The sequence below is a fragment of the Macaca nemestrina genome, chromosome 13 (assembly GCF_043159975.1).
Source record: "Macaca nemestrina isolate mMacNem1 chromosome 13, mMacNem.hap1, whole genome shotgun sequence".
Classification (NCBI taxonomy): Eukaryota; Metazoa; Chordata; class Mammalia; order Primates; family Cercopithecidae; genus Macaca; species Macaca nemestrina.
Window position 1 is genome coordinate 46,761,629 of NC_092137.1, and position 13,635 is coordinate 46,775,263.

Consider the following 13,635-nt stretch of genomic DNA (forward strand, 5'->3'; position numbering starts at 1 on the left):
ATTGATATCAGAGCTAGTATACAAAAAATACAGTATTATGTGATGATAGAGGAAATATCTGCAGAAAATAACAATTTTTTTCATTTTAAAACAAAATTCCTGGGAAAATTGCACTAAAAAACCAAAATACTAAATAATTCTTGAAATCACACTCATATTACACGACCCATATGAAAAAAGACCTGAACATCTACAAAGAAACATGAGACCTTCTTGATTTGGAGCTTAAGAATATATAAACATAACACATACATTCAGCTTTTCCAATCATAGGCAGTAAATGACCTAACAGACCTTACAACACAGTAGAAAATAATGTTAAGTATGGACATTATTAGTAATAGCCAAGTGAATATCTACTGCAGTGAATATTCTGGAAAATTGATTCTAACATCTGAAAATTATTTAGTCAAGGAAGGCCATGTTGGAAACAAGCATTACCACAGGCTTATATTGCAGTTTCTGAAAAACCCATTAAGTGGCTTTCAAAAATGCAAAAATAAATAAAAATAAACTACAATGTCTTACTGAATAAGGTTTAAAGACAGACTGGGCCGGGCGCGGTGGCTCACGCCTGTAATCCCAGCACTTTGGGAGGCCGAGGTGGGCGGATCACAAGGTCAGGAGATCGAGACCACGGTGAAACCCCGTCTCTACTAAAAATACAAAAAAAAATTAGCCGGGCGCGGTTGTGGGCGCCTGTAGTCCCAGCTACTCGGGAGGCTGAGGCAGGAGAATGGCGTGAACCCGGGAGGCGGAGCTTGCAGTGAGCCGAGATCGCGCCACTGCACTCCAGCCTGGGCGACAGAGCGAGACTCCGTCTCAAAAAAAAAAAAAAAAAAAAAAAAAAAAAAAAAAGACAGACTGTCACATGTATTTATTTTCAATGGTGACATAAAACAATGACTATACAGGCTCACAATATTATCATAAGCTCTGAAGAAGTCATAATTCCACAATTAATGCAAGGCAGGGATTAATCAAACATTATGGGCAGCCTTCCAGCAAGTAACAGGCTACCAATTTGGTGGGAAAAAATCAGGTTCCCTTTACTCACTGTAAATAACCTAATGAAGACTTGACGAATACTTTATTCTTCCATTAAAAGAAGCACTAGCTCCATCCAAAAACCAGTTATTGAGACATAAGCCTTACCTTGTGTGATAATGAACTTCTTTTAGAGGATGTATTTGGTTTCACCGCTAAATATAGTACTAGATTGACAGCAGTTACAAAACCAGAACAGATGCACAACCATGTCAAGTGTGTTTCCAATATTGAGAAGTTCTCCAAGAAGAGTGATGGAATGAAGACACTTAGGATAATCGAAAATATGCATAAAAGATGGGTATACAGTAGTCTTTTGATATCGGTGTCTTTCATGGTGTTTTCTCGGGTGGCTAGCTAACGAAAAACAAGAAAGGAAGAGCATACGCAATAATGACTTTTTCCATTGTCTTAAATGTTTCAACCCTTAAAAATAAGTCATAAAGTCAATTTGCTATGAGTAATGTATTTGTTTCAAAACACAGAAGATGCAGATGTGTAGATGCACATACAGACTTTTTATTCTACCTTTGATTTTCTTAATATGGTACAAACATCTCTCAGAGTCTTAAAAAAACAAATTTACTAATTTCTTAAATATTGTGACTGGTTTCTGCAAAAGGGTCATGTCCTAGGATCAATAAAACAATTCATTTAAACTTTTTTGGCCAATATCACAGAGATGAAATCAACTGTGTGGATTAAATTATCTACTGCCTGTTGGAATTATAACCAAAGTTTATTTATGAGGTTTCCAGAATGCATAAGTTATAATTCCAACAACCCCAAATATATACTTAGGCTAAATTGCTGGGGTTTTTTTACTCTTGTCTAACATTACAGTAGTTCACATCTTCTAGCAAATGCCAAATGACACCAAGTGCACACTCGAATACTCAAATGGTGGCCAGTGGAATCAAGAGTTCAAAGAGCACCACACTAAACTAAGGGATCTCGATGCTTCAGAAACACCAAGATGACAACGTCTGTTACAGGTGTTAAATTCCAACCAAAAGTAGAGCACGAATGGAAGGAGGGAAAACAAATTACTCATCTCTACAATACACGTATTTAAATTACCTGAGAGTTAATTGTACTGTTAAACAAGGACTTTATTAATTTAAAGTAACAGTCAATATGTTACACTATGGAGAATATTCCAGAAAATAGAAATATCTCAGAAAAAAAATACTATACATACACACACACACACATACACGTGGGCGCGCGCGCGCGCGCGCGGAGGGGCGCCCGCTAGTGCGAAAAGCAGAAGGGCGAACCTGGGCCTTATCCTAATAGCTCTCATTTAATTCACCCAGTGCTTTTCAAAGGCAGATATTTTACTGATAAGTAAACAAGGCAAACAGGTGAGGTGGTCCAAGGTCCCACGCGCTACAGCTCTCTCTCTGGTATAAGGAAATACACTAGGCATGAAGAAGCAAACGGATGGCAAGAAGGGACAAAGGTAAACTTTCCCATAGATTCTCTTAAGCTGATTGAGGGAGGGCAAGGGGATCAGGAATCCATTCTCTCAACAGATAGCCCTTCAGCCATTTTTCTGAGCCACCCTCGGAATCGCAGCTGCCATCAGATGTGGATGTAATACAGTGAGCAGTTACCAAACTCAACCGTTTGCTGAGTGAATGAAGGAACCAGAGTAGGCAAAGTGGGAAACCAACTCTCCTGGGAAACCAGCACCGTGTTAGGCCCTGGCGTGCCCCCAGGGCGCCTGCAGGGGTGCCACGGGCATGACGCGGCCCACCTCCCCAGGCACCGCAGCGGAGAGAAGGCTCTTCAGAGCGGCCCCCAGAGGAGCCTTCACGGGCATCGCCGCACCTCCACCGGCAGCTCCACCCCAACCCTGGTCGCTGGGAATTCTGCCCGACCCTAGGCCGGCGCGAGCGTGGGCAGCGAGGAACCAGCTGAGAAGCAGGATCAAAGAGCTCGGGAGTTGGAGACAAAGAAAAACTGGGGGACAGAGGCAAAAACTCGGATCCGAAAGGGGGTCTGTCCATCAGGGCACGCCGGAAGTGTGGCGCTCGAGCTGACGGCGAGAGCTGGCGGGCCGGGGCGCCGAGGCTCAGGGCTGCTTCGGCAATTCGCGGGGGTGGCTTGCACCCCGGGAGGCGAGAGCGCCTGGGAAGTCCAGCGGGGCTTACCTAACTTTCCCGCCCGCGGAAGGGAAGCGGGGAACTACTGCCTCCCACCATCAGGTACGACAGGAGGCCCAGGCCCACGCGCAGACGCAGGGTTGTGGGGCGGACACCCACGGCCGAACAGCCAGTCGCAGAAAGGGAGGGGCGGGCAAATGGGGCAGCCCCACCTAGCCGCTCGCGTTCATTCCTCCCGCGGCTTTCCAGGTTTGGGGTAGGCGGGAGCGGTGGGCTTAGAAGCCGGAAGTGGATTGACGTAGCCCGGAAGGGGAATACTTCCCAGTTACAGTGTTGATGTTTTCAGGCTCCTGCTGCTCCTGTTGCGGCTAGGGGAACTGTCGTGGGGAAGGATGGTGTGCGAAAAATGTGAGTTAAGGGGCTGCTTCTGCGGGAGGAGGAGGCTGCGATAATCTAACTGAGCCCTCCCGGGAACTTTGCCTTCTCTTTGTTTTTTTCGCCCACAGGTCTCTGATTCTAGCCGCTGTCTTTCTACCCTACCCTTTGACCATTTTTGCACCTCCCCAACGACCATACAGTCCTATGTATTTTGTACTCAGAATGGTCTCAGTTCTGCACCTCCCTCTCTATTTCCATTGCCTTCCCCCAGCCCCAGATCTCATCGGCTCCCCTCCCATATAAAAATGTTCAGTTAAACCCCAGCGACACCTTTCCCTCTTGGCAATTCCTGTCCTTTCCTTTTTATTCGTGTAACAAGTATTGTACTCCTGCCAAATGTTAGACACTGGAACCAAAGACTTAGGACTTTGCCTTATTCATTCTCATTAGTCATTATGCCAGGATACGGCGTAGAGTAAACCCAGAGATGTTTGAATTGAACATCAACGTAAGTGCAAATTATTATTTCCCTAATTTAAATCATTTAATAAACTCTCAGTGTGCAGAGAATAATTTGGGGATTCTATATTTGGAACCTGACGTTCAGTACCCTCCACACTAAGGCGCCAACTTATTTTTCCAGCTTCATTTTCACTGACCCTCATCCTCTTCACACTTTGACCAAACAAAATACTCTTTGTGCCCATGTGTACTCTAAGCTTTCTATGCCTTTCCTCAGAATGTGTCCTTTATCTAGTTTGCGTTCATCCTCTTTACTCCTTTTTGTTCACAGTCCTGTTGCCACATATTCAAATCCTCTCTCTTGCCTTCTCTCCAAACTTTGTTTTCTTGGATTTCCTTAGCCAGGGTTATTTTTTCCTGCCTGGAATTTCTCCTAGTACTTTAGTTCTCAATTATTATATCTTTTATTTTTTAGCTTACATTTTGGTTGAATGGTTCTTTTTGGGGGGACGGTCTCTGATCCCTCTGAGAATCTGATGAAAACTGTAGCCTCTTGCCAGGAAAAAAAACTGAAAATATAAAAGGTTTGTGTACAACTCCACCTTGTTCACATATCTCTTAAGATCCACCTGGGGAACCCAGGTTACAGATTGCTGTTAAAGAAATTAGTATACTATAATCTCATTAAAATTTTGTCTGATTCATCACTTTTTCTCAGCACTTTGTATAGTTTATACATCATAGATGCTTAGTAAATATTTATGGAACAAATAGACTTATTGGATTTTTTAAAAGTATAAACAAACAGTGAAAGCTTATTATAAGCCATCTTATTATCCTGCGAATTTTACCGACGGTCAGTCATTCATTGCCCACAGTTAATATGAGTCTCAGTTGACTGGCTGCTTTCTCAGCATTAACAGGCTCCTATGGTAATAGCATTGATAGTCGATACCATTGTGAGCCTTAGGCACAATGTAATGCACTTATGAAATAGTAAATTTTAATTTTCCTTTTACTATCTTGTTCTAACAGGTGAAAAGAAACTTGGTACTGTTATCACTCCAGATACATGGAAAGATGGTGCTAGGAATACCACAGGTATTTCTTCTTTTAGAAAATAGGAATTTAACCAAATACTTACTGTGAATTATATTTTAGCTTTTACATTATTTGTACAATGAAATGTTGTATGTTCAAAGTATTTTATCTATTAAATATTAAAGAATACTGGGTCCCCAAGTGATTTAATATCTTTTATTTAGTTCTCAGTTACTTGTATGGGTTCCCAATATCAGGAGATAGCAAAATTATTAAATGATTGTCAAGTGGTGACAATATCACAGTATTTGATTATCACAGTATTTGATTTGATTCAGCTTATTTAGAGTCTGTTTTTAATTTCCCCACTCTTCTGAGGAGAAATTTTTTTAAATCTTCTGATTTTTATATTCTTGAATAAATAAATGCTTTAACCCATTTTACCTTCATTATCATTAAATCTTTATAATGAAGTATTTACCTTCATTATTATTAAATACATATAGTAAAGTATGTTTTCAAAGCGTAGACAAATAAACATTTTCATTATATTGAAGGTCTATGACACTGAAGTAGTGGCTTCTAGATTTTGCACTATATAGAGTAAATATAGACCCATTCCTAAAGTACTCCCTTGAGTCTGAGAAATAAAATGATTGTATTTTATACAAATTTTTACTGTTTCCCTAATAAATGTTTTCTTTTTAAGCAGTGTCTTAATAGCCTACTAAATGAGGATTTAAAAATTAGATAGAGACTACTATTTTGGTAGAAAGTCAAAGAATGAACTTCTTAATGTTTTATGTTAAATGTATAGAAATAACCCACTAAAATATCTTTTATTCTGATACAGAAAGTGGTGGGAGAAAGCTGAATGAAAATAAAGCTTTGACTTCAAAAAAAGCAAGGTGGGTAAGAGCATCCATAGACAGATCATATAAATTTCCTTTCTTTTAGTATTAAGTCTGCTGGAGTGAATTTGATGTGCATCATTCCATTTGCAATAAAACATAAAGGTAGGTGGTTCATAGCACTCAGAACCAAGCTATCTGTTACAATCCTGCTGGTTTTACCTTATTCCTCCTTGGCTGTATCAATATATGAAGATATTAGTGTTATTCTCTTACAGTTTCACCAGAAAACATGACTTGTATTTTATCTCCTTCTTAATTATCCTATGAATCAGAGACAGCAGGGAAATGTGGAAAGATGGTAAGCTTTGGAGTCAAACCTGAATTTGAGTCTAGACCCACTGTCTAGCCTTATGACCTTAAGCAAGTTAAGCAAGTTTCTTGACCTTTCTAAACTTTACTTTTTCCTGAGAATTGGGGTAAAAATGTCTCCCATCTTAAAAACAAGTTTTTGATACCATACTTTATTAGATCCAGTCTTAAAAATTCTGCTGGGTATGGTGACTCACACTTGTAATCTCAGCACTTTGGGAAGCCAAGGCAGAAAGATTACCTGAGCCCAGGAGTTTGAGACCAGCCTGGGCAACATGGTGAAACCCTGTCCTTACAAAAATGGAAAAATCAGGTGGGTGTGGCAGCACGTGCCTGTAGTCCCAGCTACTCAGGAGGCTGACATGGGAGGATCACTTGAGCCCAGGGAGGTCGAGGCTGCACTGAGCCAGGATCGCACTACTGATCTCCAGCCTGGATGACAGAGCAAGACTCTTTCAGAAAAAAATTCCGTGAACCCTTTCATCTGCCATCCGATTTCTTTGCTCCCCTTCGCATCAGAGGTTTTCCAAAGTCTTATCTAGACACTTTCTCAGTGTCCTTAAGTTCCTTTCCCTCTTTTAGCCCCTCCAGTCGTATGTTATCCCCACAAAAGCCCTGAAACTGTTCTTGTTGAGATCACAAGTGACCTTTAAAACTGATTCTGTTCTTATTTAGTCTCTTCATAATTCTCTCGCGTTTTTCTCTTGCCTCCTGGGACACCACACTCTCCTGGTTTTCCTCCCAACTCACTGGCTATTCCTTCTCAATTGAGTACTTCAGGACTCAGTCCTAGGCTTTAAAAATTATTATAAATGCATAAACTCTCCTAAAGTGACTTTAATCTACTGGCTTTAAATTCAAGCTATATGTTTATACACACACACACACACACACACAATATTATTATATATATATAATAGCTCCCAAATTTATACCTCTGGCCTGAGTTCTCTGAGCTCCAAACTTGTATCTAGCAGCTTATCTGACATACCTCATTTATTGTCTTAACAGGCCACTTCTTTTTCCTTCCATCTTCTCATCATAGTAGCACCACTGTCTAATCCAGTTGTTCAAGCCTAAAAGCTACAATTCTTCACTGAGTCCTCCCTTTCCCCTGCTTCCCCTATCCATCAACAAGTTCTTTGGATCTACCTCCAAAATGTAAAATATAACCTGAAACCACCTGCTTCTGTCCATCTTGCTGCTATTATCCTGTTCCAAACCACTGTTATTTCTTACTTGGAACTGTAATAACTATTGAACTATCTTCCTGCTTCTCTAGTTTCCCTCAGTTGTCTCATAGTAACAAGAGCGATCCTTTACAAAGTTCCTTTGCTTAAAACCCGCCACTGGTTTTCTTTTTCACATAGCATAAAATCTAAGCCCCCTACCATATTCTTACAAGGTCCTCCTTAATAGGACCCCTCGCACCTCTCTGGCTTTGTATTGTACTACACTGCTCCTCACTCATACGCCATCCTCATTAGTTCCGCCAAGCCCACTCCCATCCAAAGAGATTTCTACTTGCTGCTGTCCCCTAGGAGTCTTCTGTTAGAGCTTATGTGTCTGGCTCCTTCTTGTTGTTTGGGTCTCAGCTGATGGGTCACTTCCTCAGAGAAGGTTCCCTAATCAGAATGTAAACTAATCTCTTCTTTCCTTTCCTCATCTCTGCCTTAGTATCCTGTTAGAATTTTCTCTATAATGCTACTATTTGACAAGCTTGCTTGTTTTATTAGATTCTCTGTTTCCTTACTTACTGTTTACCTCTTCTCACTAGAATATCATCTGATGAGGGCAAGGGCTTTGCCTATCATGTTCATCTTTGGTATTTAGAACAGTACTTGGTACTTGATAAGCACTCAATATATATTTGCTGAATGAATAAATACCTGTTTTATGATGTCATCCTGAGGATTAGAAATAGCAACAATAAAGCCTTAACGACATACAGTGCGTGGCACATAATGGGATCTTTAATGCAGAGTCACCCTGTATGTTGTTGACTGACTTATTGATGTCTTTGAGGACCATTCAGATTTTATTGACTGAGCTATTATTTGTACAGATTTTATAGTTTTATATACTTCCAGTTCCTTTATGCTCTCAAACTTACTCTGTTGTCATTAAAAAGTAGCTGTTACTCTTGGGTACTGTCTCACTTTGGAAAATGTACTACAGTATTGCTTTGAATCTATGGTACTGTTATTTATAAGATGCATTGTTACTTTAAGAAAAAACTCTGCCAGTTTTAAGATTTCCAAGGTTAAAATGTGTGTTTTTAAATAATAAAATATGGTTTTAAGAAAAAATAGCCTCTAGAAATACATGTCCAAGCAAATTGAACTTATTGAAAGGAAGAAGAGTACCTGTCTTCGTTTATGGGGAATAAAGTGATATTCTCAGCCGGGCGCGATGGCTCACACCCTGTAATCCCAGCACTTTGGGAGGCCAACGCAGGCGGATCACCTGAGGTCGGGAGTTTGAGACCAGCCTGACCAACATGGAGAAACCCCGTCTCTACTAAAAATACAAAATTAGCTGGGCGTGTTGGTGCATGCCTGTAATCCCAGCTACTTGGGAGGCCGAGACAGGAGAATCGCTTGCACCTGGGAGGCAGAGGTTGCGGTGAGCCAAGATCACGCCATTGCCCTGTAGCCTGGGCGATAGAGTGAGATTCCATCTCAAAAAAAAAAAAAAAAAAAAAGTGATATTCTCTGTGGTTTGGAAAAATCTTTGTAAATGGGCTGTTATGCTATACCCAAGAGGAGACACTAGGTCTAGGACAGTGTTTCGTATCTGGTATATGAGGATCATTACAAAAACTCATTTTGTAGTTAGGGAAGCACAGTTAAAGCAGAGTATTATTGCCATTTTAGGGGGAAGTATTTCTTTTTTTCACTCCAGTTACTGTAAGATGGCATTTTTATATACTAGAAGCCCTTTTATCTAAAAGGATTGAGTCAGTTAATTTAAAATGTCAGCTAATGTAAGCAGTCATTAAAAGATACACATACCTTATTTTAACTTAAAGCACATAACTGTAGATGTATTAATCATATGGTATTGAAACAAAGCCTTTTGAGCATAAATCAACTGATAAGTGCTCTACATGATTGTCATCACAAAAATCACAATCAGAATATGTTCAGTATCTTTAAAGTGGAGCAAAAATTGATGCTTGAGGTATGGAGTCCTTTCCTAGTGATTTTCCCCCAGTTGTCAACAGTTGTCTTACCCATACCTAATTCAATAGCAATTCCGATTATTCCTGGTCGTCCTAAAGTAGTCACTTAGGTTTTATGGAATCAGTCACTCTTTTTGCACCGACATTTCATCAGTTTCCATAATATTTTTGTCACACAAATAGAATGACAAATACAATTGATACGAACACGTCAAGAATAAATTCTGTACAACTGACTATAAGTATATATCTCACATGGACGGAGCAGAGCAGAGATGTACAGGCATATCAGACAGTAGCCATCTGGAATAGGCTAAACCCATCAATTGTAGAGGTTGATGGAGGGATGAAGAGCATGGATTAATCCTGTGTGTTGCGTAAGTGGGGTTATTTAAGAGTGTGTTTCTAGTGTAATATACAATTTTCTCTCATTAAAAAAAATTTCTAGATTTGATCCATATGGAAAGAATAAGTTCTCCACTTGCAGAATTTGTAAAAGTTCTGTGCACCAACCAGGTTCTCATTACTGCCAGGGCTGTGCCTACAAAAAAGGTAAGTTTCTTTTAATACCTTTTTTCTATTCATAAAACCTACTTCATTTGCTGCTAATTTGGTTAACAGAAACGATGTAGCCTGTCATAAATTCTGTTAACCAAACACTCTTTATCCTAAGGCAAAATGGGACCTAAAACCTGTTTATAATTAAAAGTATATATATATATATATATATTTTTTTTTCTTTTCTTTTCTGATGCTGTTAAATTATATTTTAAGCTTCAGGATTGACTTAAACCAAACAGTTGGTATTATGATTTGATTGATCACGTATCTTGTTTTGTTTCAGGCATCTGTGCGATGTGTGGAAAAAAGGTTTTGGATACCAAAAACTACAAGCAAACATCTGTCTAGATGTATTGATGGAATTTCTGACTTTCTAAATGATTTTACTTTCTGCCTTGAATTTTCAAGGCATAGATGTCAACTTACAGAATAACGTGTTTTAAGACAATTAACGTTTAAACCAGAGAATTTGATTGTTATTCATTTTGCTCTCATGCTCTAAACAGCAACAGTGTAACTAGTCTTTTGCCGTAAATGGTTTTTTCCTTATGAGCATTTTATTGAACTAAGTGGCAAATTCCATGAAAAATTTCTCAGTTCTGTATGCACTTTTAACATTATTCATGTAATTCTCCCCCCCACACACTTTATTTATAGATACTGCAAAAGTGAGAAGGAGGTAATAGATATTTTGCTCTGAATTTGGCATCCAGAGTTAACAGTTCTCCCCTAACTCCCTTACTCGTGTCATAGTTATTAGGATCAGCAGCCTCTTAACTAATTGCAGTTTCATAGGATGTATAAATGTTTCAAGCCATTATTGCTGAATGGTTCTTTAGTTATTAACCTAGACCCAAATCAAAGACCAGTTTTTATTTGTTCTTGCCGCCAAAGTGCCAGTTCCTTTAATATGTGACCAGGAACACAAGGAATATCCATATGTCCAAATAAACACACTGAATTTTAGAAAAACTTATTACTTTGAATTCAAATTGTCATGAAAACCAGAACAGTGTTTGTCCATGTTGCATGTAATGAACATAAATCCCTGCTCTTTGAGAAAAGCTCTTTGAAGCAAAAACCAAACTTTTTGTTTTTTTACCTCCTGTCTCGCTCCCTAAAAGAAATAAATAAAGCAAACATCTTGACTCTCCCTTTTTAAAATTTGTTTGTTTGTTTGTTTGTTTGATACAGGATCTCACTCTGTTGACCAGGCTGGAGTGCAGAGGTATCATCAAGCTCTCTGCAGCCTCCATCTGCTGGGCTCAAGCAATCCTTCCACCTTACCCTCCTAAGTAGCTGGGGGCTACAGGTGTGTGCCAGTGTGCTCAGCTAGTTTTTATTTTTAGTAGAGACGAGGACTCGCTATATTGCCCAAGCTGTTCTCGAACTCCTGATCTCAAGCAATCCTCTGGCCTCAGCCTTCCAAAGTGCTGGGTTACAGGTGTGAGTCACAGCACTTGGCCTCTCTCTCTCTCTCTTTTTTTTTTTTTTTATACTGCAGGTTTCAAATGAGTACTTTTCTTATGTTGCCTTCAGAGGTTCAGGACTTCTGCTTTTAAAATCTGCAGGCTACCATGGGAGACCAAAAAAGCATTCCCCATTTCCAACTGCAGTATGTATAAATACGTATCACTATAAAATGTGTAGAATAGATAGTGTGATAAGATTTATGAATGGCATTTTTATTGGTCATAAAATTTTGATGAAAAGCATTTAAAGTTTTAACTTTATAAGGCTTTTCAAAATGTGTTTTTTTGAGATACCTTGTTATTCATATCCACAAAGATTATAAGGATAATGCAAAATATAATAAATAATTCATCTGAGAGCAGGAAGTATCCTCTCATGCTTAATCAGTTTGATTAATTGATTATAATTTTAATTTTAATTAAAATTATAACACAGGGAACTCATAACAGGACCTGGTCAGAGAGTGTCCCAGAGCCATTAAAGATTGGATTTGTTGACTTGGAGAAAAGTACGTTTCTCAGGGATCGACTGGAATCTGGACTTGCCTAACTCACATTTCACTTATTTTTTAAATAATTTCCGTTTTTATTTTAGATGTAGGGAGTACATGTGCAGGTTAGTTATATGGGTATATTTTGTGATGCTGAGGTTTGGCGTACAAATGATCCCGTCACCCAGGTAGTGAGCATAGTGTCCAACAGTTGGTTTTTCACCCCTTCCCTCCCCTCTTCCCTCCGGTAGTCCCCAGTGTCTGTTCTCATCTTTATGTCCATGTGTACACATTGCTTAGTTCCCACTGATAAATGAGAACATGTGGTCTTTGGTTTTCTATTCCTGTGTTTATTCACTTATGATAATGACTTCCAGCTGCATCCATGCAAAAGACATGATTTTCATTCTTTTTTATGGCTGCATAGTATTCTATGGTATATATGTACCAGACTTTCTCTATCCAGTCCACTATTGATGGGCATCTAGGTTGATTCTGTGTCTTTGCTGTTGTGAATAGTGCTGTGATGAAAATGTAAGTGTATGTCTTTTTGGTAGAACATTTTCATTTGGATGTATACCCAGTCATGGGATTGCTGGTTCGAATGGTAGTTCTGACTTCTTTGAGAAATCTCCAAACTGCTTTCACAGTGACTGAACCAATTTGCATTTCCATCAGTGTAGGCGCATTCTACATTGCACTGGCTTCTACAGTGTAGAAGCATTCCCCTTTTCCCACAGCCTCACCAGCATCTGTTATTTTTTTGACTTTTTGATAATAGCCATTCTGACTGGTGTGAGATGGTAAGTCATTGTGGTTTTGATTTACATTTATCTAATTAATAATGTTGAGTATTTTTTCATGTTTGTTAACTACTTGTATGTCGTCTTTTGAAAAGTGTCTGTTCATGTCTTTTGGCATTTTTTAATGGTTTTTTGTTTGTGTGTGTGTATTTTTGTTTTTGTTTTTGTTTTGAGATGGAGTTTCGCTGTTGTCACCCAGGCTAGAGTGCAATGGCACCATCTCATCTCACTGCAGCCTCCGCTTTCCAGGTTCAAGCGATTCTCCTGCCCCAGCCTCCTGAGTAGCTGGGATTACAGGTGCCTGCCACCATGTGCAGCTAATTTTTGTACTTTTAGTAGAGACAAGGTTTCACCATGTTGGCCAGACTGGTCTGGAATTCCTGACCTTAGGTGATCCACCCATCTCAGCCTCCCAAAGTGCTAGGATTACAGGAGTGAGCCACCACACCTGGCCACAAGTTACTTCGTTTTTGTTTTCTGAATTGTTTTAGTTCCTTACAGATTGTGAACATTAGACCTTTTTCAGATGCATAGTTTGTGAATATTTTCTCACATTCTGTAGGTTGTCTGTTTACTGTATTGATAGTTCCTTTTGTGGTGCAGAAGCTCTTTAGTTTAATTAGGTTCCACTTGTCAATTTTTGTTTTTGTTGCAATTGCTTTTGAGGACTTAGCCATAGGTCTTTCCCATAGCTGATGTCCAGATGTTATTTCGTAGGTTTTCTTCTAGGACTCTTACAGCTTGAAGTCTTACATTTAAATCTTTTATTTTTATTTTATTTTTTTAGACAGAGTCTCCCTCTGTTGCCCAGGCTGGAGTACAGTAGTGCAATCGTGGCTCACCACAACCTCCATCTCCTGGG

At 39.3% G+C, this 13,635-nt stretch overlaps 2 protein-coding genes across 3 annotated transcripts in view; one reads left to right on the forward strand and one right to left on the reverse strand.

Annotated features, from left to right (window-relative positions):
• LOC105464968 (phosphatidylinositol glycan anchor biosynthesis class F) overlaps positions 1-3,353 on the reverse strand; it is a 36,125-nt gene extending 32,772 nt beyond the window's left edge. Inside the window, exons 1-2 of one of the 2 annotated variants that reach the window (XM_011713137.3) lie at positions 3,207-3,353; positions 1,156-1,404 (exon numbers count right to left, since the gene is read on the reverse strand). In XM_011713137.3, the coding sequence (XP_011711439.1) occupies positions 1,156-1,383 (228 nt within the window). In that variant the 5' untranslated portion in view covers positions 1,384-1,404; positions 3,207-3,353. Of the gene's footprint in view, positions 1-1,155; positions 1,405-2,809; positions 2,835-3,206 lie in introns of those variants that run through there. The other variant, XM_071076657.1, reaches the window with a different exon arrangement.
• A 64-nt stretch (positions 3,354-3,417) lies between these two features.
• Positions 3,418-11,155, forward strand: LOC105464967 (CXXC repeat containing interactor of PDZ3 domain). The gene is made up of 5 exons (XM_011713136.2): positions 3,418-3,566; positions 5,034-5,099; positions 5,893-5,947; positions 9,895-9,998; positions 10,291-11,155. The coding sequence occupies exons 1-5, from the start codon at positions 3,551-3,553 to the stop codon at positions 10,353-10,355; spliced, it is 306 nt and encodes a 101-aa protein (XP_011711438.1). The 5' UTR covers positions 3,418-3,550; the 3' UTR covers positions 10,356-11,155.
• The last annotated feature ends 2,480 nt before the right edge of the window (positions 11,156-13,635 follow it).

What these genes read in the sequence shown, in the direction of transcription:
- LOC105464967 (XM_011713136.2), top strand. An exon ending in TGGTGCTAGGAATACCACAG is followed by an intron (nt 5,100 to 5,892) that starts GTATTTCTTCTT and finishes ATTCTGATACAG; the next exon opens with AAAGTGGTGGGAGAAAGCTG. An exon ending in GGGCTGTGCCTACAAAAAAG is followed by an intron (nt 9,999 to 10,290) that starts GTAAGTTTCTTT and finishes GTTTTGTTTCAG; the next exon opens with GCATCTGTGCGATGTGTGGA.